Source organism: Caretta caretta, chromosome 4 (genome assembly GCF_965140235.1).
Source record: "Caretta caretta isolate rCarCar2 chromosome 4, rCarCar1.hap1, whole genome shotgun sequence".
Classification (NCBI taxonomy): Eukaryota; Metazoa; Chordata; order Testudines; family Cheloniidae; genus Caretta; species Caretta caretta.
The window spans coordinates 49537827-49560946 of record NC_134209.1 but is presented as its reverse complement, the minus strand read 5'-3'; the positions used below and the strand labels follow the sequence as shown (position 1 = coordinate 49560946).

General features: G+C 40.0%; 1 protein-coding gene across 4 annotated transcripts in view; it reads left to right on the top strand.

Moving 5' to 3' along the window:
- Positions 1–23120, top strand: part of PDE5A (phosphodiesterase 5A) — a 94348-nt gene that overhangs the window by 12659 nt on the left and 58569 nt on the right. For all 4 annotated transcript variants that reach the window (XM_048847146.2, XM_048847145.2, XM_048847147.2 and 1 more), the window contains exons 2-6: positions 1333–1921; positions 4409–4498; positions 19605–19676; positions 21520–21609; positions 22717–22854. In XM_048847146.2, coding sequence (XP_048703103.1) covers positions 1333–1921; positions 4409–4498; positions 19605–19676; positions 21520–21609; positions 22717–22854 — 979 coding nt within the window. The remainder of the gene's footprint in view (positions 1–1332; positions 1922–4408; positions 4499–19604; positions 19677–21519; positions 21610–22716; positions 22855–23120) is intronic.

Below are 23120 nucleotides of genomic sequence, written 5' to 3'. Positions count from 1 at the left end.
GTGTGATTAAGAGCAGAAATTGGTCCAACAGCTCTATTAGATCATTTTAACCAACTACTGCCCCTGAGGGAAAAAAATATTCTCTCATATATGACCCTGAAATCCTTACTGATGTGTAGTCTGCAGTCACATTGCTCCTTTTCTTGGACAAGTATTCAGTACATAGACTCACTATATTTTAAATCTATCCTCATTCAGTGAATCAGTTTTTAACTCCACATCTGTGTAGTTCTTAGTCCCAGTCAGGACTTCAAGTCATATGTCAGTGCTCACACCTTCACAAGGGAAGGCAGATATGCTTCTTTTTGAGGTTATGGCTTACTGTAATATCTATTGTTTAGAAGTATAGTTGAAATAAAAAACTTTAGAGACTAATCAATCTCCTTAGCTTTGTTTTGCCAATCATTTTCAGCAGCCCCCTTACTGCTTTGTATTTTACAATACAACAACCAGGCTGTTTGGGGAGGCACAACCGTCCTGGCCCTCCATACAGTTTCGCAACCCCGCTGTGACCCTTGGGCCAAAAAGTTTGCCCACCCCTGCTCTATCTGGTTGTCATATGTGGGTTGGGAAGGAATTTCCCCCCCCAGGTCCAATTGGCAGTGACTTTGTGTGTGGGAGGGGGTTTGCCTTACATATCCCGATGCTGCAGATGATCATTTGCCAGGATTATCTGGATAGCTCTCACTTAATTCCCTGCCATTTCCGGGGCCTTGGGCATTGGTACACCTCGGTCTCTCTTATTCCCTCTCAGTGGCACATAATAGTCTAGTCTCCTGTAGGTGGTAATCCTTTGGTCTAATTTCAGTTTCTGGGTTTGGTGTGGGGGTGCTGGGTGGTGGCTTGTGATAGGAAATCAGATGATCTGGTGGTCCTTGTGTCCTTAAACTCTATGACATGACTAAGGATGAAGTATTTGAGATTAGTGTAGTCATAATTTTCAGCTTTTATGCACTGAAAGCTATGTCATGAGTAATAATTTTCTGCCTTATTCAGAGTCATTTATTTGATCAGAAATATTTCTTTTTTATAAGACACATGATATTAGTGCTTAAGTCTCAGTGTTGGCTGGAAATGAACAACATTGAGTTAAAGAGAAGCAGGTGTTTCACTAAATCAGTGGTTCCCAAACTTGTTCCGTCGCTTGTGCTGGGAAAGCCCCTGGTGGGCCGGGCCAGTTTGTTTACCTGCCGCATCCGCAGGTTCGGCCGATCGCGGCTCCCATACTATTTTATGTAGTATTATGTAAAAGGGTTGGTCCCTTTAAATAATTATGATTGCTTGGGGATTGTTAACTCATAGTATTTATTACCTTTCACTTCTGTTTTGCAGAGAAATGGTCAATGCATGGTTTGCTGAGAGAGTTCATACCATCCCAGTCTGCAAGGAAGGAACCAAAAACCACAGTGAAGATTGCTCTTGTCCTGCTCATCAGACTACCCGAGCTGAAAGCCCCAACCCTGGGACACCAGTAAGGAAAATCTCTGCTTCTGAATTTGACAGGCCTCTAAGGCCCATCATTGTCAAGGACTCTGTTGGAACCGTAAGTTTCCTTTCTGGCTCTGGAAAAAAGGAACAGATGCCTCTGCAATCTCCAAGGATTGGGACTGATGCAGGGGATCAGTGCTCAAGACTCTTAGAACTAGTGAAAGATATTTCCACTCACTTGGACGTCACAGCCCTTTGCCACAAAATTTTCTTGCACATCCATGAGCTCATAGCTGCTGATCGTTATTCCCTTTTCCTGGTCTGTGAGGATAGCTCCAATGAGAAGTTTCTTGTCAGCAGGCTGTTCGATGTTGCAGAAGGTTCCACCTTGGAAGAAGCTTCAAACAACTGCATTCGCTTGGAATGGAACAAGGGAATTGTGGGACATGTGGCAGCTTTGGGCCAGCCTTTGAACATCAAAAATGCATATGAGGTAAATACGGAAATCTTGTGTAAGTAAAAAGAGGCCAGATCTTCAGATAGTGTAATACATGCAGTTCATTGGAGCCAGATTGATTTACACTAACTGAGGATCTGGCCTCAAATATCTCTCTCTAAAATATATGCACATTTGGCTACATATGATGTTTGAGGAATGGATGTTTGAAAACAAGTGATGGACATTTGAGAGTAAGGGTCAAGTTTTGATCCTGGCCTTAACCAGGTCTCTATTTTTCCACCCACAATTATTTGCGTTTGTATTTCAGGACACTTAGAAATGTATGATTTTGATTGTACCAAGAAATTGGGTATTTAAAGTGGGCTAAATTATGGGGGCAAATAATTGTTTGCATTTTTAAAAATAAAAATATAGGCTAATATATGAACATGTACTTCTATATGAATCCTAAGGCTGCATAACTGGGCATAATGGGATGAAACTGAGCAAAGGAAAATGTAGGCTGAATATCAGGAAAAAACCCTGATAATAAGATACATTGGGCTGTGGAAAAGTCTCCCAACTGAAATGGTAGAATCCCTATTACTTGAATGATTTAAGCCTAGACTGACAACCTGCAGAATATCCTGTAAGAAACAACACTGCTTGATAGATAAAGCGGGTTTTGTGCATTCAGAGTTAGGGATAAGGAAAGAGAAGGGTTCCCAAGTGGAACAAACACTGGAATTTTGACTTGAAAATTACCACTTCTAGTTGGTCATCTCTTCATCCTCCTGAGTGGATTTTTTGAGGATGTGTGATATTGCCAAACAATATTTTTCCAGCAGCAATACATATAAGGGTGATATAATGTGCTTTAATGGTCATCGTTCATGAAGACTCTGATAAGTATTTTCTGGATTTGGGCCTAAGTATATATTTCGCTTTAAGCACGTGAGATCAGTGGGAGTATTCATGTGCTTAATGCTAAGTACGTACGTAAATGCTTTCCCAGATCGGGGTCATTGTACTGAGCTTGAAATCAAATGTTGGTGAATTAATAATCTTCCTTTTAAGTACAATTTGGTGCATTTTAGTGAGACGATAAAATAAAATCAGTGTTCCAGAATGATACATACAAACAAAACAAAAAACAAACAAACAAAAAACCCCCAAACAAAACTCAAAATGAAAAGGAAAAGAAATTTAATCTCATTGCACAATTTATACTTGGAATTTTTTGACAGTCTGTGCTAATTCTCATTGCATTTTATGTAAATACAAGGGGTATGATTTTTTTACTCGTGGTACATAGTCGCAGACCTATAATGCCAGTGGGTCTACACTTTAACATAATTATGTTACCAAATGTGAAATTAGGATTAAGGCTGGGATTCAAAAGTGCCTCACTGAGTTTCAGTGGGATTTGGTTGCCTAACTCCCTTATGATCCTTTGAAAATCCCAGCCTAGATGGCTATAACTTTGGTGAGAGCAAAAATATTATATTGCCAGTGGAGTCATTTTCAGTGTTTCCATCTTTTTGCAATAATAATAGGGATTTTATACATACACAATACAAATCAGATTTTATATGGGGTGTTTCTTTTTCTTCTGGACACCTGCCCTATGCCTCACACTCAAGACCATTCTTCCTATACAAGCACTAGCTTACCCCAAAGTTGTGGTGGCAGAGGATCCCAGAACCAAAAGCTCTTTCTTTTCAGTTCCTATCCTGGTATGTATTCCTACAAATTCCATAATGCTTACAGTTTGCCAGCTCCCTATTGGGCTGATTGCACTGAATGACTCAAATTGGTGGTGAGAATTTGTTCTGATTGTCAATGACTATTTTTAGGTACATTACGAATAAGTCTTGCAGGAACAACAGTGAGTTTTTAGAAAACGGTTATTTTTGTATTAAAGCTGCTTTCTGAAGCTCATGGGCTTGACTTTTCAGTGAGCATAGGAGAGAGATTTAGGAAAGCATGGGAGCTTGTCAGCATCCTCCTGCAAACACTTTTCAACACTGAAAAGAAAAAAAAGTACATTTCAGATGTTTTTGGTGTATATTCCATAAAAGCCCATTCTCTGACTTTTTTCCTCAGATGGGGTGTTAATCATTTTAACCCCCAAATGGAAATCCTAATCCTATTAATAAGACTTACTTAGCCACGCCAGCCTGTCTTTTGGTGTGTTTTGGAAATTTCCTCTCAGAACAAAAGATGTGCTAAAAATGGTTATGCATGAATATCCAGCCTGGACAAACAGCTTTTCCTAAGCTTACTGCATTTTCTGACCTTTGTATATATCCACAAGTGTTTATATTCATTATAAGCAGTTTGTTTTGTACAGTATTGCTAGAAATTCACTCAGTCAGTAATAACTTATATTTACATAGTTATTGTCTCACAATGGAAACATTGTGACCCTGGGTAACAGTTAAGAAAAATGCTATAATTCCTCTATGGGCCTATAAACTGGGGAAATAAACAAGACATTCTTTGAGTGGGTACTTAATTCAACTTTTTCCGCCCTGTCAGGATCCCCGATTCAATGCAGAAGTTGACCAAATCACAGGATACAAGACTCAGAGTATTCTTTGTATGCCAATAAAGAACCACAGGGAAGAGGTAAGCTGCAGTACCTTGATCATCTTATACAATAGCGTATATGTAGCTCTGTTAATTCGTTTAAACACTTTTCACCTGTAAATCATTATCTCACAGTAGAAAAAAAGCTTTTTTTTAAATGTCCTGCCTGCATATCATTCGACGGAGTAAAATTTTACTCCCTTTTCTGCTTCACTGATGTTAACCAAACAGAGTTGCTGAGAAGAGCTTACACACAATTTTTTATTTTAAAACAATGTTGTTTCTATTTCCAGTTACAAAAAGGTTTCTGCTTCCTTATACACCCAAAACTCCCAGTTCACTTCAGTAAAATCAATAGGAGTTTTGTGTGTGGAAGAAATGCAGGAAGAAGTGGTAAAAAAATGAGATTCTTTCAAACTATAGCTGCTTATCATGTATGTGCTACTATCTTTAAACGTGTAAAATACATGCCAGTAGTGCCCAATAACTTCAAATCCTAATTACAGTCCCACTTATTGTCTCATCCATTGTATAAGCCATGAGAAGGGACTTTTCCCTGCAGAACCCTGTGATTCTCTTAAATTGAATGAAAGATGATCTTCCTTTTCTCTCTTTTCTGAATCAAAGATACTCCTCAAATGTTGTTTTACTGTGGCTTTTCACAATGCATATAAATCTTATCTTTAGATGACACTTTTCAGTTTTTAACGCTATGTAAAATGGTGACCATAACGTTCTACCAAATACCTCACAAGTTTAAGATATCAAGCGGGGGTTCCCTTTCATAGACCCAGGGCAACATTTTCAAAAGTATGTACGTGAAGTTAGGCACCTGTATCCACATTTTAAGTACCTAAATAAAAATGGCGTGATTCAGAGAATCTGAGCACCCACAGCTCACATTACCCTTAATTGATTACACTGGGGTGCATGCGATCAGAATCAGGTCTTCAGATTCTCTGCACAGCTCTCCCCTCCAGTCCTGTGTCACTTCTCACAGCAATACTCCTTTAAGGTCTGATCCTGCTACAACTAGAATCAAGGGAGTTTTGTCATGGACTTCAAAGCATAAACAAAGTAGGTCTCTGTTGGGTGGCAACAGCTAAAACCTAACAACAGCTAAAAGAGAAAACTAGAAAATGAGAAATTAAGTGAGGAGTGACATTATGCTGAGGAAATTCACCATCAGCTATCTGAGTAGAGTGATCCTGGTTTCCTTCTCACACTGGTGTAATTCAGGAGTGACTCCAATTAAGCCAATGCAATTACACTGGTGTAAAATTAATGTTAGTGAACAGAAAATCAGGCTCATTGTGTTTTTATGTATTGCCAATAACTGAAAGAGCTTCTTGAAGCTGGAAGGAATAAGATTCAACCTCATACTGTTCTCCATCCTTCTCAGGATGTTGGCACAGCATAGACTAACCAAGGAGTGCCCCAGAAATTTTCAGACGGGGATTTGCTGTCCACTAAGTCTTCCTTTTTCAGAAGAGTTCACAGTTTGTGTCTAATCAGTTCATACTGTTAAAAATTGCTCAAAAAGCTGATTTGAAAATACCATTTTCCCTTTTTTTCTAACCCTTCCACTCTCCCAGTCTTGTTGCGTAAGACACCAATCTCCCATATTTAACCCCAATTCTCATTTTTACCTTGTATTATCTCATTCATTTGGGTCTGATGATCCTGGCTGACCCAGTGATTAAATGTGGGATCTCCTACATCTGACTTCTGTTTCAAAGTGTTTTTTCACTGCTCCAGGTCTTGTAAGGAAAGTGTTTCAAATTTATAACCCACCACCTCACACTGATCATGAACATGATCACTGTTCTCACAGTCAAACATTGCCCCCACTTCAAAGTGCCTCCCCATGTTAATTGGCAGTAGCTGCAACTGGCCATGAGCCAATCAGTGAGCAAGCAGAACGTTGTGTGCACTGACATCTGGCTGGGAGAGTGGCGCTGGATGTATGATTGATGCAAGATGGAGGGTCTATGTTTTGTCCAGGTCACATGCTTTATTTATGTGCATTGGAAAAAACACAAGAATGCTATAAGCCAAGAACTTAGAATCATAAAGTCATGACAAAATTCAGCTGGCCACAATACATGGGTTCTTACTTCTTACTCTGGTCATACATGAGAAAGAATTAAGTACAAGTATTCTCTGCTCATATGTACCAGCACTCACTTGTTGGGCTGAATGAACCTGTAACTGGCAATTTGCCGATCCTGAAAAAAATCTTAGCTACGTTTCCCCTTCTAAGCACAACAGGAGTTCTAGATGAAATAAAGCAGGCACCTATTTATTATGAAAATAGAAAACAAACTGACAGATTAACAAATTGGCAAAGGCTAAAGGAGGAGGGGGGAGTGAAGTGTTACTTCTATATGCTGTAAACTGGAAGATCTAAACTTTGGAATTTCTCTTAGGGGACTCTTTTGTTATTTTAAAGTCTCTTACCAGAAGGTTCTCATCACCCTCACTGTAATGCTCTGCTGACACTTTTCTGGAATGAGATTTAACTCAGTGAATCAACCCCTCAATTACCATCTGCTTTCAGCTGTTTTTTTTTTTTATTAAAAGCATCTTCCACCCCAAACAAAAAAACCACCATGGTTCCTCCATGCCTCCCCAACCTAAAAAACAAAAACCAGACCAAGCCTTTGTAATGATATTGTATCTAGCAGCTAAAGAAAACTGCTTTAGTGCAAAATTTCACTAGTCACAGTCCAAATATGTAGCCAAATATGTCTCTGAGACACATCTGAAAATAAATACTTAGAAAGAGAAGCAGGTCTTTTCTACCTGGAAATTTGGCCCCTCGAAAATACATATGATACATTTATTATTTGTTTTATATTATTGGTATGTTTAAAGCAAAAAGTCAGTATGTGATCTGCAGAAATATCATGGCTGAATATCAAACCTCTGGGTCAGTTGGGGAATGAAGATTTTTCCAGAAGAGATGAAAAGTAGGCTCAGATTAGTCTAAACTTCCATGTGGAACCTGAGCTGAGGAGCCTTCTTAGAAATAACACAAGATGAGGAGTAAGTTCTTCAAGAAGCAGAACCCATGGAGAAGGACTAATGAAGAACTGTAGTGGTCTTATCAACAAAAAGCACCATATGCAAGAGCAAGAACCTCAGTACTTCACAGACGCATAAAGAATGGAAGTAAATATGTTAATAACAAAAAGTAAACTTTTATAAAGCATTTTTTCTACTTATTAATTATAGCTGAAATAGCGACTAGGCATATCAGGCCCGGGACTGGAAAACACTGCTGTCTGTACTTTTCAGGCTCAGAGCAATGGGAGATTTACACAGTGCTAGCTCTGTTTGTGACAAGCTCCTATTTTCCCCATGAAGAATTACAGATGCAAGCTGGACAAGCTTTGAGTAGCACTGGAAGGGTTTTGAAGCAAGTTCTGATATCTGCAGGCCACTGCTGCACAATCTCTGGTAACTAAATAGAGCTTCTATCCCATCCTACACAACAAACATTGCCACATAGTTTGCTTTGGCATTCCAGAATGTGCCATCTGATGTTTATAACTATTTAGAAAAATCAAGAGGGAAGAAAGATGAGAAACCTGACTCTTATACTACAAATGGAAAAACAAACAAACTGGCCATGAGTGAATCCATTTCAAACTTATCTGTGTTTAAAACTGTCATACAGTGACTGCTAAGCCATTTGAAACGTGCCATTTGTTCCCTCTGGGTTTTTTCTTCTGGCAATTCTCTAATGACAATAGATAACTCCATAACCTGATACCCTCTTAGTTTATGAAATCAGCCACACTGACTATGAAAAGTAAGAGAAAACACACACAACTCTAAAATTGACTGAATTCTTATCATCAAGGTACAATGACCACCAGTAAAAAGTTATTAGCCAACTGTTACCATATAATTACCATGGTTATTTCTTGTTTTATTTATAAGGGGAAACTGTGGTATTTGTTGGCCACAACTGTAGCTGTAGATCTTGATTATTACCAGTTCAGTGCTACAGTGCATTTTCAGAAAGCAGGATTGTTAAAAGTACTTTCCTTCTGCTGAGAAGATAGCTCATTCATTTTGGTTAGGAGAGCCATAACACAGCCTTCCAACATTCTTAATGCACCAAGAGTACTCCTCACTGCAGGAGAGAAGCGTACACCTATATTCCCAGGGCTTAAATTCTTATAGAGTATTTTTGGAGGGCCCCCCACCCCCTCTACAACATGCTATAAAAACTTCAGGGGGTTGAAAATATTTACCGGAGCTCTGGTCTGGACAGCTCCAGCTGAATTTAAGCCCTGTGTATTCCTCTGTATATGTGTTGTTCCAGATCAGCCATGATCCAGCAAATAACTTAAACACATGCTTAACTTTGAAGCCAATAAGATTACTTACATGCTCAAAGTTCAGGATGTGTTTAAGTGCTTTGTTAGACTGAGGGCCTGATGCTCAGCTCTATGCTCAGCAACCTTTAAGCAGTATCTTTCTCTGCAAGTTTAGTTCAGTGGGACTAAGGTACTACTCAACATGAGTAAGGGTGGCAGAATCAGACTCTTAGCGTTCTGTTCCAGGAACGGGAGTGTGGGATAAATGCACATTTCATATGTGATCTTGGACCAAGTCACTTCTCCGTTTTGATCATCAGCGGTAAAATGGGTATAGTAACACTTCTTTACTTCAGAAGGGTGTTGTAAGTTATTTAATTTATTAATATTTGTAAAGTGCTTTGACAGCTTCGGATCAAAGACACCGTATGTATTATACATGCAAAGTATCGCTTATCATAAACTAACTGCACGGAACAGGCAAGCAAATACCTTGTAGCCTGAGATTTCATGATTTATCAGCAAGAGAGAACAGCAGCAGAAGCCCTGGGATGGTGGCAGCTCAGAACCTTGATCTCTACTGACTGCATAAACTGAGTCTCAGAAGATTTTTTCCAGCCCTGAGGTACACTTTTGGTCCTCTAAAATGACTCATGGATGCCTAAGAACACAGGAGCATCACTGATTTAGCCTCAGGCACCTTTATGCTTGAAGTGAGTGGGTTCCAATCTCATTTGGTTTTGGATGGATTCATAGATCTGAAAATGGACTACAGAAATTGCTGTAAATCGTCATCTCCACTTCTGAGCACTTCTCCATGTAATTTTTCAGACTTGTACATGACCATTATAAAACCATTCCTTACAGAAACATCCTGTAGAACTGCACAGTAAATTATTTTTTGTGTGGAATTTTGTGGATAGAATTCTAAGTTAAATTCATGGTTGGTTTGGAAAGAAGATAATTCTATATGAAATTCTATATACTGTCTAGAGTAACTTCTATAAAATCCTATTTTGGTTTCACCCTTATTAACTGTATATAGGATTTTCCCATATGGGAGCTTTGAGCTGAATTAACTCCCAAGCTCTGAGCAGAAGTACGTAAGATTCAACTTCCTGCTGGTCTGCTAGGTGAATGTTTCATTCTGGAAAAGATCACTACAATTGTTGGATTTATTTAATTTTTTATTTTTGCCTGGTCTTCTGTCACTGGGAAGCGCTTTGCTACAAATCAGGGGTGCTATGCTTTTTATAACAGCTTTTTTGTTGCTGTTGTTTGTTGCTGTCTTGCTGACTTTTATTTTTATAGGCCTTAGCCAAGGGCACTAATGACAGTCAGCCTGGGAAGGTGGTTCTTACCTTCCTCCCACAATGTAGACATAGTTGACTTATGCTTATGCCTTGATGTTGACGTTGCCTAATGAGCACCTGTACATTTTGACACTCCAACGGTTAGCTAAGGCTAACATTATGGTGAAGAGCATTAGAAATGAAAGTGTTGTTAGTTAAAAGCTAGAGTCTGTAAATAAATATCTGAGCAGGACTGCATACTTTTGTGGCCATGAATCACGCTCAGCCTCTGCAGGGATGAGGAAGCAGAATAAACCTAAAATCACATAGGCCATAATTTCATATCAGTTGAGTCCCTTGTTTTTAAGCCAGATAGTGTTGAATTTCCTCCTCCTGTCACCATTATTTGGTTTAGTGAATCATCTTTCTTCTGGTGTTGGCGTTATTGAATCATTAAATCTTCTCAGGAAGCAAAAGAATGTTCTTAAAGTCAGTGAAAAGGAAGTGACTGTGAAAAAGGGCACAGACTCTCTTTGAAGTAGCTTTCACAGAATTAGGCCTGAGAGTGGAGTGTACAAAAATGCAGCAAGAAGCCATCCAGATAAAATAAAATTCAGAATGCAGCCATCAGCACTGAAGAAATGTCTGCTGTGTTCCATGAAATCCTGAGGGGGTGCACTGCCACTGATAGAGATAGAAGTCAGCAATCCATTTCAAACACTTAGTGACTGTGGTGGCCTCTGACAATTAAAGGAATTCTCTCTCTCTCTCTTTCTCTCTCTCTCTCTCTTTCCCTTTAGGCCTTATGAAAGGGGATAACTGACATTCCTGGAGCCAAAAGCCTTCTATCTACTGAACAAGTAGCAACAATAGAAGCTTCCCCACACTGTCAGCTATGCTTTGGTGGGAGGAAATGAATATGAAGGGCGGTTATTCCCATTTATTTCTTGGTCTCCCTTCTGTGACTGGTGATAAGGGAGCCCGCTGAATTACTGTCAGTTGTGAAGTTGCATTTGTGTTGTTCGGTTGTCTCCTATATACTGGAGAGACACTACCAAAACATGTAGCCTGTGATCCAATGGGAGTATTTCCATTGACTTCATTGATATCTGGATCAGAACCTTAGGTTCCCTCCTCCCCGACACACTCACACACTCACTCACTCCCTCTCACGCTCCCCTTCCCTCTCTCTCTGGGCCAGATTCTGATCCTAGCTCCTGCACACTTCTCTGTGATGTGTGAAGGGGCTGCAATAGCCTGGGGGACAATTCCCCTTATATAGGAGCTGCATAAGGTTGGAACATGCAGTACTCTGCTTCCCTCCCTCACCACCACAGCATAAGGGCTGTGCTGTGGCTGAAAAAGGAAATAACTAACACTCAGCATTGCAGCCCATTGGCAACCATAGAGTGCCTGTCATAAATTAGAGGTCTCCTGATGTAGGTAGATTGCCTGTATTTCAGTCCTTAACCCTCCCTGTGTCTCTGAACTTCCAGTCCTAAATTCTTCCCTGCCCACTTCTGCCTGTCATTCCCCCATCCCCGCTCTTTCTAAACCCCATCTAAATCCTCACTACTTGGGCTCTGGGAATACAAGAAGTATACAGGACATTTTTGTGGGCACATTACGAGAGTAACGAGAAAACGAAAAATAGCTAACTTGGGTTCTGTTGCTAAACTATTCAGCTTTCAACCCAGTTCACACATCACCTGCTTATTAAAGAATTAAGGAAGGTAAAATATTGGGCCTAAGGAACAAGACATTGTCTAATAAAACATGTTTTCTTCTTATTGCTGATTCTTTAACACCAATGCAGTGTCTTCATCAGCTAAAAAGTGCTTGAATGTGTGTGGATTGTTAGTGTTTGCAGCATCCTTCAGGGCTTACAGAGAGCATTAGAGGAATTCTATAGAACCCAAATATGTACATCCTTTGCTTGGTGCAGTGTGGATTCCACTCCTCCAATATACATGCAATTCAGGCAGGTTTCCCACATTTTTGTGTTCATAGATTTCAAGTCCAGAAGGGATCATTGTGATAATCTAGTCTGGCCTCTTGTATAACAGGTGGCATAGAACTTTCCAAAATAATTTCTAGAGCAGATCTTTTTGCAGTATATCCAGTATCATTGTCATAATCACTTTGGGGCCAGATTTCCATCAGGTGTAAACGAGCCTAGCTCCTTTTGAAGTCAATGGAGCTAAACCAAATTACACCAACTGAAGATCTGACCTATTTTCATTTATGATTTGCTTGCAAGAAAATTTTTTGAGGTGTTTTGGTTTTATAGTACGCTCTAAAATACAGATCCTATAATCTTCATGACCTGTGTGCTGGCATGTGAAGCACATTTGTCCTAATTACCTAATTACTCCAGAGACTGGAACAGTTCCTCTGGAGTTTTATATGTCTCTTCCTAATTGGCTGCCTGTAAGAACATTTCCCATAGTTTGGCTCAATAGCTTGTCCACCTGAATTTTTTTTCTCATTATTGTCACTGGGCCAAATCTCACAGAAATCAGTACAGTTTGTTGGAATTTGTACTGTTGTCAATGAGGTCACAATCCGTTTATCTTGTATGTAGAAATGGCAAACACCTCTAAAACATCTTTAAACATTTATAGTGTCACTGAACCAAAAATTGCTAAGGTTTGTTATCCACATCGAATTTTTATCATCATAAGAAAAGCCATGAATTTCTTACCATTTTAGTCCTTTTTCTTTTTTTAAACACCTATTAATGAAGGGCTTTACAGGGATCTAAAAGAGCGCAAGTTCTCTTGGTATGCATCTTTCTCTTGGTAAAAGAAATCTGCAGTGCTAATGAGGAGAGACTAAATGGTCTTTTTAGTATATGCTAACATAGTCCTTTTACTGTTTCCTCATGGCTCTTTAAGCACCACAAGCTTTCCTTTCATAGAGGAAAGGTGTTTACACAGGATAAAAGTGCTCACCTTTCGGATGCCTCAGAGAGCCTGTGAGCTCATTAAAATTGTCTTAGCTTCTGTGGTTCAAAGCTAATAAAAATACAAGGCCAGTGGTGTGAATAAAGACCTGAGCATCAGCCAGTGTGCCTATAGGTTACCTCAAGAGCATGTGAGGGGGCTAGACAATGTACTTACTATTCAGAGGCTGCAGCTGTACTTAAGGAAAGCTGCACCTCAGTACGGCAGTGTGAATGCTCATAGGATAAGAGGCACCGTTCATAGTGTATAAATAGGATTGCCAGTTTTGGTTGGATATATTCCTGGAGATTTCATCACATGACATAATCTTTAATTAAAGATTAATCTTTTAATTCCTGGAGACTCCAGAACAATCCTGGAGGGTTGGCAACCCCTTGTATAAATCATATGCACATTCCTGTTCCCATTGAAGTCAATGAGAGTTTGCTGTATGGAGAATTGAACCGCATGGTCTTCACAATAAAGTATTTATTTAAAATGGACATTTTTGAGTCTATAGCTGGTATCAGAGTAACAGCCGCGTTAGTCTGTATTCGCAAAAAGAAAAGGAGTACTTGTGGCACCTTAGAGACTAACCAATTTATTTGAGCATGAGCTTTCGTGAGCTACAGCTCACTTCATTGGATGCATACTGTGGAAACTGCAGAAGACATTATATACACAGAGACCATGAAACAATACCTCCTCCCACCCCACTCTCCTGCTGGTATAGCCTATTTCCCCTTGTTTTTTCCTACCCCCCCCCCGATGTTCTGGTTTAACTTGGATTTAAACTTGGAGAGTGGTCAGTTTGGATGAGCTATTACCAGCAGGAGAGTGAGTTTGTGTGTGTATGGGGGTGGGGGGGTGAGAAAACCTGGATTTGTGCTGGAAATGGCCCACCTTGATTATCATGCACATTGTAGGGAGAGTGGTCACTTTGGATGGGCTATCACCAGCAGGAGAGTGAATTTGTGTGGGGGGGTGGAGGGTGAGAAAACCTGGATTTGTGCTGGAAATGGCCCAACTTGATGATCACTTTAGATAAGCTATTACCAGCAGGACAGTGGGGTGGGAGGAGGTATTGTTTCATATTCTCTGTGTGTATGTAAAGTCTGCTGCAGTTTCCACGGTATGCATCCGATGAAGTGAGCTGTAGCTCATGAAAGCTCATGCTCAAATAAATTGGTTAGTCTCTAAGGTGCCACAAGTACTCCTTTTCTTTTAGCTTATCTAAAGTGATCATCAAGTTGGGCCATTTCCAGCACAAATCCAGGTTTTCTCACCCTCCGCCCCCCCCCCCCCCCACACAAACTCACTCTCCTGCTGGTAATAGCCCATCCAAAGTGACCACTCTCTTCACAATGTGTATGATAATCAAGGTGGGCCATTTCCAGCACAAATCCAGGTTTTCTCACCCTCCCACCCCCCCTCCAAAAACCACACACACAAACTCACTCTCCTGCTGGCAATAGCTCATCCAAACTGACCACTCTCCTTACAATGTGCATGATAATTGGGGTGGGCCATTTCCAGCATAAATCCAAGTTTAACCAGAACGTCGGTGGGCGGGGGGGGGGGAGGGGGGTAGAAAAAAACAAGGGGAAATAGGCTACCTTGCATAATGACTTAGCCGCTCCCAGTCTCTATTTAAGCCTAAATTAATAGTATCCAATTTGCAAATGAATTCCAATTCAGCAGTTTCTGAATAGCTGGTAGTGGCCCATCTTGCAAAACAATGACCTGATCTGTGACACTGATCTTTTGGGAAGACTCATGTGAAAGACTTTAAATTATCTTCTCTCCCATTAAGAGAAAACTGTTTTTCCATCCTCCTTAAGTACTTGCTTAACAGTTATAACTTTAATGAATAACAGTTAAACACAATTATTCAGACACATGCACAGCAAAGTTCTTTTTATGTTGTCTGTACTAAAAGCAGGATGGAAAATACTGTTGTTTTAACCGTTCACTGGACTTTATGCTGCTAGGGTCACAAATAATGCCGTTTCTCTGGAGCATGGCCATGACTTGCTGCAAATGTGCCAAAAATTCTGAATTGAATTAAAAGCATAGTTTCAAATAAACCGTAGTGCTTCTCACTATGTAACTTTTCAGATTCTCATGCTAAATAACTTGGGCTCCTTCTACACTGGTGAGTTACATCATCATAATTTGCCACCAGTGCAGCTCCACTGTAAGTAGCAATGGAAAGGTAGGGCAAATGTGACCCAGCTGCTTTTAGCATGTCTCTGAATAGGATTTGAAACAGTGATAAAGTTCCTGGATCTTATCCTACTCTTCAGCTTCCACTCTTGTTAAATTTGCTCTCACTGATAGAGCTGTCTCAATGTTGATTTACAGTTATAAAGTGTTCTTGTATAGAAAAGGCCAGAGCAAATTTTACTTTTGCCAGCCCTTTTAGGTCACAATTCTTGGTTGGTGTCAACTGGCATAGCTGCCTTGAAGGCAGTGGATCTATGCCAACTTATACCAGCTAAGGACTCAGATTCCAACCTTATCTGTCTAATAGGTGCTCTATGAGAGAGACCGATTGATTACAGTAGCATGTAAAATATGGGGAGAGTAAAAGGATATAGGAAAGATACATAGATCTATATTCATATTGTTCATAATAGTAATAAATATAATATGAATCAAAGGACTTTTTTTAAATGGAATGGCAGAAGCATTAAGTAGAACAGCGTTTGGGCTTGATTCTCCTCTCATTTACAGGGTAAATCAGGAAAAACCCCACTGTTTATCGTCAGAACCCATCTTTCCTTCCTAATGGAGCCTGCCATTAAATCACTAAGTTAAACTTATGACACTGACATCTTTCATGTGGCAAAAGATCATGAGCTCATAAGCACAATAATAAGTGTAGGTTCAAGAAGAAGCTAAGCTAGTTTGTGGGATGAAACGCTCTTTGTCAGCACACAGATAGTTGTAATAATTGCAAGGGGAGCACAGATAAATACTGTCCAAGTGAATAATTTCTTTGGACAAATATTCTCTATCCTCAAATTTGCTCCAGTGAAAGTCTGTGTTTAAAATCCTTTGTTTTTGTTGGCTTCTGTCACAGACCCCAGTTTCTAAAAAGGATGTCCATGTCCTTCATCTGAAAGGCCAGGCTCTAAATTGGTCACAAATTGAGGACCAAGCTTCAGAGCAGCCCTGCAATTTAATTTCTGCCCAGGCAGCAGAATCACGCCCTTCAGTAGAGAGCTGGAGTCAGTGCTAAGCAGTGGTCTCATTTCCACCCTCATCTGTGTGAGTAGTTTAGCCAGTTGCTGGCCAGATGGATTTTTGGTGGATAGGAAGGATTAGAGAACCCATGTGCAGCTTGCTGCAGCGGCTGAGAAACAGCTTTATATGATCAGAGGATACATACAGAGTGGGGAACAAATAAAGAGAAGCAAATAAAACCAGAGGGGGAGCCATTACAAAATCTGGGCTGGGGGTAGGCATTGGGCCTTAGCCAGAAGATTAAAACTCAAAGTGAATTGCTAAATTTTAAGATGGGGATTGTATCTGAGTTTCCTTTGGGTATAATCCATTAAGTGATTTATAGGTTGGTAAATGGAATTAAGTCAGAAATTTTTGAATGCACAGTGTTGAATTTTCCCTCCCTGAATTTCCTTTTGAATCCCCATCTTCTGTTTGAAAGTATGTGTGTATGTGGGAGGGGGAGAAGGGTTCCTGCCCAAGACCAAACAGAAATTTGAGCCTTGATATGTCAATTGCATGTGTAAAAAGGTCTCCAGGATTAAATTTTGTTATCCTGGAAGTGCAGCTACATTGGAAAATTAGGCCCTCGAACACTTGGGCACGGTAAGAAATAATAGATCAGATCCTGGCCACTTCAGTGTCTGCTTTGCTGCTAGTCTGTTGCTTCAAAGCAGCCAAAAACCCAATTTAGCCTCTCTCTGAGAATTCCCCTGGCACAGGCTTCAGGATGGGGGATAGAGGGTGTCATCCTTCCACCTTTGCCAGCCTCAGGCTCACAGCAGAGCTGTGCCAGATTATGGATCTAATCCAACAAGTATCCCATAGAGGCAGATGACTGCAAAACTAAACTACTGTTCCTTTTATTTTACCCTTCCTTTGAGGTAGTTTGTTCAAGTGGGATATTCCTGCATTGACCCATACTGTGAGAAACACATCATGCAGTCTTCACTTGCTACCTGTATTAATAGATAAAAATTGTATTAGCATTTAGAAATCAATTTGATTTTCTTCAGCTTTAGTGCTGCCTACAGAATGCTGTTAGTCAAAGAGTGTCTGAACATGCCCTGGAAGTTGCTCAGTGGGAGGTGAGAGCATTCAGCACCCCCCCAGGAGGCACGCTGTGGCTTGTCGAATTACTTAGCAAGTAAATTTCCACCATGTTTTGAGCAAACACATTTCTCTTCCAGGTTCATTCTGCACCTTTTATCTAAATAAGCACACTGCATCAAAAGGTCACTTTTTTGGCTGAATTTCTTCTCTCCAGTAGGTCCCAAAAATATGAGAAATTCAGATCTTAATTGACCTCTTCTGGAGGATTATTTTCTGTATTCTAAGAAATAAAGTTTTAATCTCACCATAGAGAGAGCGTTATGTCAGGAAACTTGAAATCAGAAGTTCCCCCAGAACGGTTTTGTATACAAAAAAGATTCAGTTAGGAATTTAAAGTAACTTGAAGTTAAACAAGCTTTTATAAGAGTTCATCCTAGCGGGAAATACAGCTGGTCTGTTGATTTCTGTAATCATTTCAGAGATTACAACAGAAAGTATTTTTCTGGTTAAAGCAACAAGGAGTTCTTACTATCTGGGGAGTGACATGATATATGCAGATTATATGATATGTAGAGGATCTTTGTTATGTGAGGCCAGTTGGATGTTCATTCTAATGCCTTTGAGAAGACAACCAATATCCTAATGTTTTGTTATGTCCAGAGCTCTAGTGAATAAGGGCATCAAACATAGACTCAGGCGACCTGGGTTCAATTCCTAGATGAGTCACTGACTTTCTCTGTTACCTTAGGCCTGTCTCTTATCTATCCTCTGCCTCAGTTCCCCATCTGCAAAATGGGGTACTTCCCATGGCCGCTATGAGAATGTAATCCATTAATTGAGAGGTGCGCAGACACTATGGTGGTGAGCTATTTGGATAGAGTGCAATATTCACAGTGTTAACAGAGGAAATATACCTTTGTTATGGTGCCTACGTAGTATGTTTTTAGGAAAAGCCTAACTTTTAAAAAATCCCTTAGTTTGAAGAATAAATGTGAATCTGGTAAGAATATTACGTGTATTATATTTATATTCCTTGTTTATCACTGACAAGAAAAAATCCACTTTAGCAAATTATTTGGGTACAAATTGGGAGAAAATGCACTCAGATTCTAAGAACAAAATCCTAGCCTCTACCAACAGCCCCAGGAAACAGGGGCTTCACCACACAAAAACAGCAGAGTTACTCCAAGGCCACTACTACAGGCTTGTGGTTGCAGAAGTGCCCATAGCTGTTGCTGCTCCCTGGGAATAGCTTGGTTGTGTGTAATCATGGATCTACACTCCTCCTCTTCCTCAGACCTATCTCTGGCTCATCTCAACAAACTCCTTGTGTGCTGACCTACAAGGGGTCCTCACCAAGCACAAAGTGGAGACCCCCTACACAGGCTATTTACCACCAGCATCTCAACTCCAAGTAGTAGATCTGCATTGATTCCATTGTATTCAAGGCCTTCCACGGCTGCAGAGGAGGAGGGGGAGGATTTGTCCCACAGGGACTAGGGCCATGCTTCAGCAAGGTACTACAATATGTGCCTATCTTTAAGCACCTCAGCAGTCACACTGAAGTCACTGGGACTACTCACATATTTAAGGTATGCAGGTGCAAACATATCTTGTTGAACTGGGCCTAGTCTAGTACAATTAAATCATCTACATCAACACAATATTTAGTCAGCCTCAAAGGTAAGTTAAAAAGTAGTTTTGAGTACTGTTCCTGCCTCTGAATTCTACTGCAAATTTTTGTGGCAATCACATTTTTTTAAAAAAACATGTTTTTATTATTTATTATTATTATCATCATTTGTCTTGTGGTAGCACAGACGAGCCCCAGTCATGGACTAGGACCCATTGTGCTAGGTGCTGTACAAACACAGAATAAAAAGATGGTCCCACTCTCTTGTGTGAAAGATCCATACAAACAACTGGGGAAACTGAGTGACTGAGTATGGAAAATGTCATCAAATGCACAAAATAAAGAAACTGGCAAATATGGGGAAAATGTCTACACTCTTTTTTGTATTATAGCAATCTTAGTGTCAGTAACAGTAGTAGGTAAAAACATTTTATCAGTAGTACAGTTTTTTTTAGTTGAGAACATCCAATACTAAAGAGCTAGTCAGTAATTTGTAAAAATAAATACATGAAAACCATAGACCCAACTCTCTAACTAGCCAAATGTTGAGTATAAAAGTACCTGTAATCAGAGCTTGTCATCTTCTGTAAATATTGCTTTCCAGACAGTGCAGAGGCAGACTCCTCCTGGTTACTGAACTCTTCTTTATTTTCATTGCATTAGGTTGTTGGTGTGGCTCAAGCTATCAATAAGAAATCTGGAATTGGTGGGATATTCACAGAGCAAGATGAAAAGGTATAAGGGATGTGGAGAGAGAGAGAGAGAAAGAATGTGTGTGTGTATCAGTGGTTTTCTTTTATGACAGCTAGAAATTTTGAAGTTATCCAAACTGCACTAATCTTTGAATAAGTAAAAAATGGTTTGATGAAACTGAGGCATTGCAGAAATGTCAATGTGAATCAATTTAATTTCTGAGTCAGTTTGGTTTCTCTCTTCTATTAGGATTCACGTTTCCATGCTTTACTGAATGTATTATAAAGGGGTGTAGGCTTAACAGCTAGTAGTTGAAGTCACCTTATCTCAAAGAAATGTCACAGTGGGCACTCGGTAGCAGCTTAACATTAAAACTAAAGCTTGCCAAGCAACTTTTAAAATTACTACATAACAATTTCTGTGTACACTAGTTGTAGAAAGAAATAAAGCACTGGATAAATTACAGTCATGTCTGACATAATCAGTAGTGCACAAAGCACATAGATTCTGAACTGTCACATTGCAGACACTTTCAGAATGCTCTCAGATTTAACATGCAAACTGTGGTGCACCACGAAAGGCTTAAGTCAGGCCGAAGAAGTTGACTTAAGCCTTGGCAATAACAAAGTAAGAATTTACTCCTTCCCTGTAACAATGGAATACATAATGAACATATGCAGGACATCAGAATTAATCCCTTTCCTGAAGAGAAACAGCTCTTGGCTTTGCTACTTAAGCAAGATTCGATTTCCACTTTGAAAAATATTTAATTCCTTATATACTAGATGCTCATTTTGTGTGTTCAGTTTTTAATGGTGAGATTTTGGTTGGGTTGGATCCCCAAAGCTGCTTCTTATTCCAATACAGTTCTCCCAGTATAAAACATGAAGATCAATCATTGGTTTCTAAAAAAGATGGGAGATTCCTGAAGAAATGGCAATAAGAGATCAAGACTAACCAAAGAAAACATATTATGTATAATATATATACATAACTTTCAAAAATAACCTTCAACATACCAATTACTACCACAAAGTGAAAACAAAAAAACTGCAGTGTGTATATCTTTGTTTAGATATCAAGGGTTTTTTGTTTTGTTTTTTTCCAAATGCTTAAATTTAATTGGGAGTATTACTCCTGAGGGCATTATGCACCAAAAAAAAAAAATTCTGTGCAAAAAAAAATAAATAAAAATTCTGCGTACTGTATTTTAAAATTCTGCAAAATTCTGCAAATTTTATTTGTCAAATAAATGTGGAGGCTCCAGCATGGCATTGGGGAGCACAGGCCACTGGCTGCACAAAGGTGGAAGATCACTGTGCTGTGGTGGGGGCCAGCAGCTCAGCCAGGAGAGGGCCTTCAGGGGCTGGGGGCTGGTGGCTTGGCTCAGCCGGGGTGGGGGGGCCGGTTGCTCAGCCCAGTGTGACTGGGGTGGGCAGGTTGGGGCTCCTCTGGTTGCGGGGGAACCCTCAGGGCTTCTCCTGGTGGGGGGGGGGGTTTGGGGGCTTTGTTGTGCGAGGGAGGGGGGCCTTGGACAGAAGGGGTGGAGTCGGTGGGCTAGCCTTCCCAAAGCAGGGGTTCACCTACTGCCCATGATTGGAGGGTTACTGCATAAGTTGCACAGATAATAAGGCACATACCAAAGACCATTGTTTCTTCTTTCTGTGTATTTACAGGTTGACCACAAAACTGTACTGCCAGAGTTCTGGCCATAGCCAGGATGATTTGATGGACTTTTATTAAAAGATATAAATAAACATTAATATTGAAGCTGAAAGCTTGGAAAGAGAAAATAACAAAAACCTGGTTCTTCAGACACATCCAGTGGGCATTTTGGATGTGAAAATACAACCTTGTTAGAAACATTTAATTATCTGTTTTTCAGGATTTTGCTGCTTATCTGGCATTTTGTGGAATTGTTCTTTACAATGCTCAGCTATATGAGACATCACTGCTTGAAAACAGGCGTAATCAGGTATGTCCAACAGGTTTATTCCAACCTGGGATGTGGCATTTGTGATGGGCAGGTAGTAGTTAGTGCTTGTTATCTACAGCTTCTGACTTTCACCATATGGTAGATGTTCCTTGCAAACGTTAATTATTTATATGTCTCCTTGTGGGGCTTCCTGTGCCTCTATTAAAACGCTAGTACCAGCTGGGATACTGGGCTGGCAGCAAAATATTGAGTACATTTCAGATTTTTTTAAATTAATGCTTAAAATTTAATTGGGAGCATGCTGCTTTAATACTTCATCTAGAGAGTTATTCCTGGACTCTGTGCACCTTGTGGAGGGCTGTGCATAAATACCTGTAAATTCCTTCCCCATCAGTAACCTGGGCTCTTCATAAAGTCAGAATGTGTCTTGCTGCATGTATTCCAGAGTTTGAGGCTTGTATAGCTCAAGCATTTCTGCGAAAGTTATCTTCATTCAGCCTGTTAGACTCCCTTATACTCACAAACAACCACTTACTGTATCTGCAGTAACAGTGGGAAGCAGAGCTGATCTCTCTCTGTGTGTTTCTAATTATGCATCTTTTAGCCATCCTCTTTGTAAAAGAGTTATTTATACCACTGCTTTTTATTGAGGAAAGAATCTGGATCCACCACACACAATATGAAAAAAGGCGTGTAGAAACAAATGGGCAGAAACTGTTCCAAAGCTTTCCAGTAGGGTAAAATTTCAAACTTGTTCCTTGAGTTTACAGATCAATAAACGTGTCGGGCTAGATTCTCACACCTGGTTCCATACCCTTTGTGCCATGTGAGTGGGCAACAGGTGATATAATCTGGCCATATCTGGCTGGTTGAGAATTCTCCCAGCAGCATCTCCTAAGTCTATCAGGCTATAGTTAGATACTGTATCTAGCTAGCTACACTCTTTGCCTCTCTCATAAAAGGTGTTCACAATGGATGCCATTAATGACATCCCACATAGCCTGTTGCTCTGCAAAAACTTAAATTAAAATGTATTCAGGTGACCAAAGTTATCAGACTGGGAAAAAAATCCAAGAGGGTAATAAATATAATTATCGTTTAACTCATAGTTATTAGAATTTTCACAAAGGGTTTCTTTTTGTCTAGGTGCTTCTTGATCTTGCTAGCTTGATTTTTGAAGAGCAACAATGTTTGGAAGTAATTTTGAAGAAGATAGCTGCAACTATAATTTCCTTCATGCAGGTGCAGAGGTGCACCATTTTCATAGTAGATGAAGATTGCACTGTGAGTATCAAGTGTGACTTAGTTTAAAGGGAGTAGTGCTCTCGTTCTTTAGAGGCCCCTTGGGTCAGCTTCTCTATTTCCTTCCTCCATTTTGATTTGGTCACATTTTGCACCCACTTTGCACAATTTAAATTACTACGTAAGTGCAAGGAACTGGAGAATCAGGCCTCCACTATAAAGAAGAGGGAAGACAGAAGGATAATGGTTGCAGTGTACTCTTTTGCTCACAGTAGCAGATTCCTTCTGTCCACACTTCTTTTACTAGC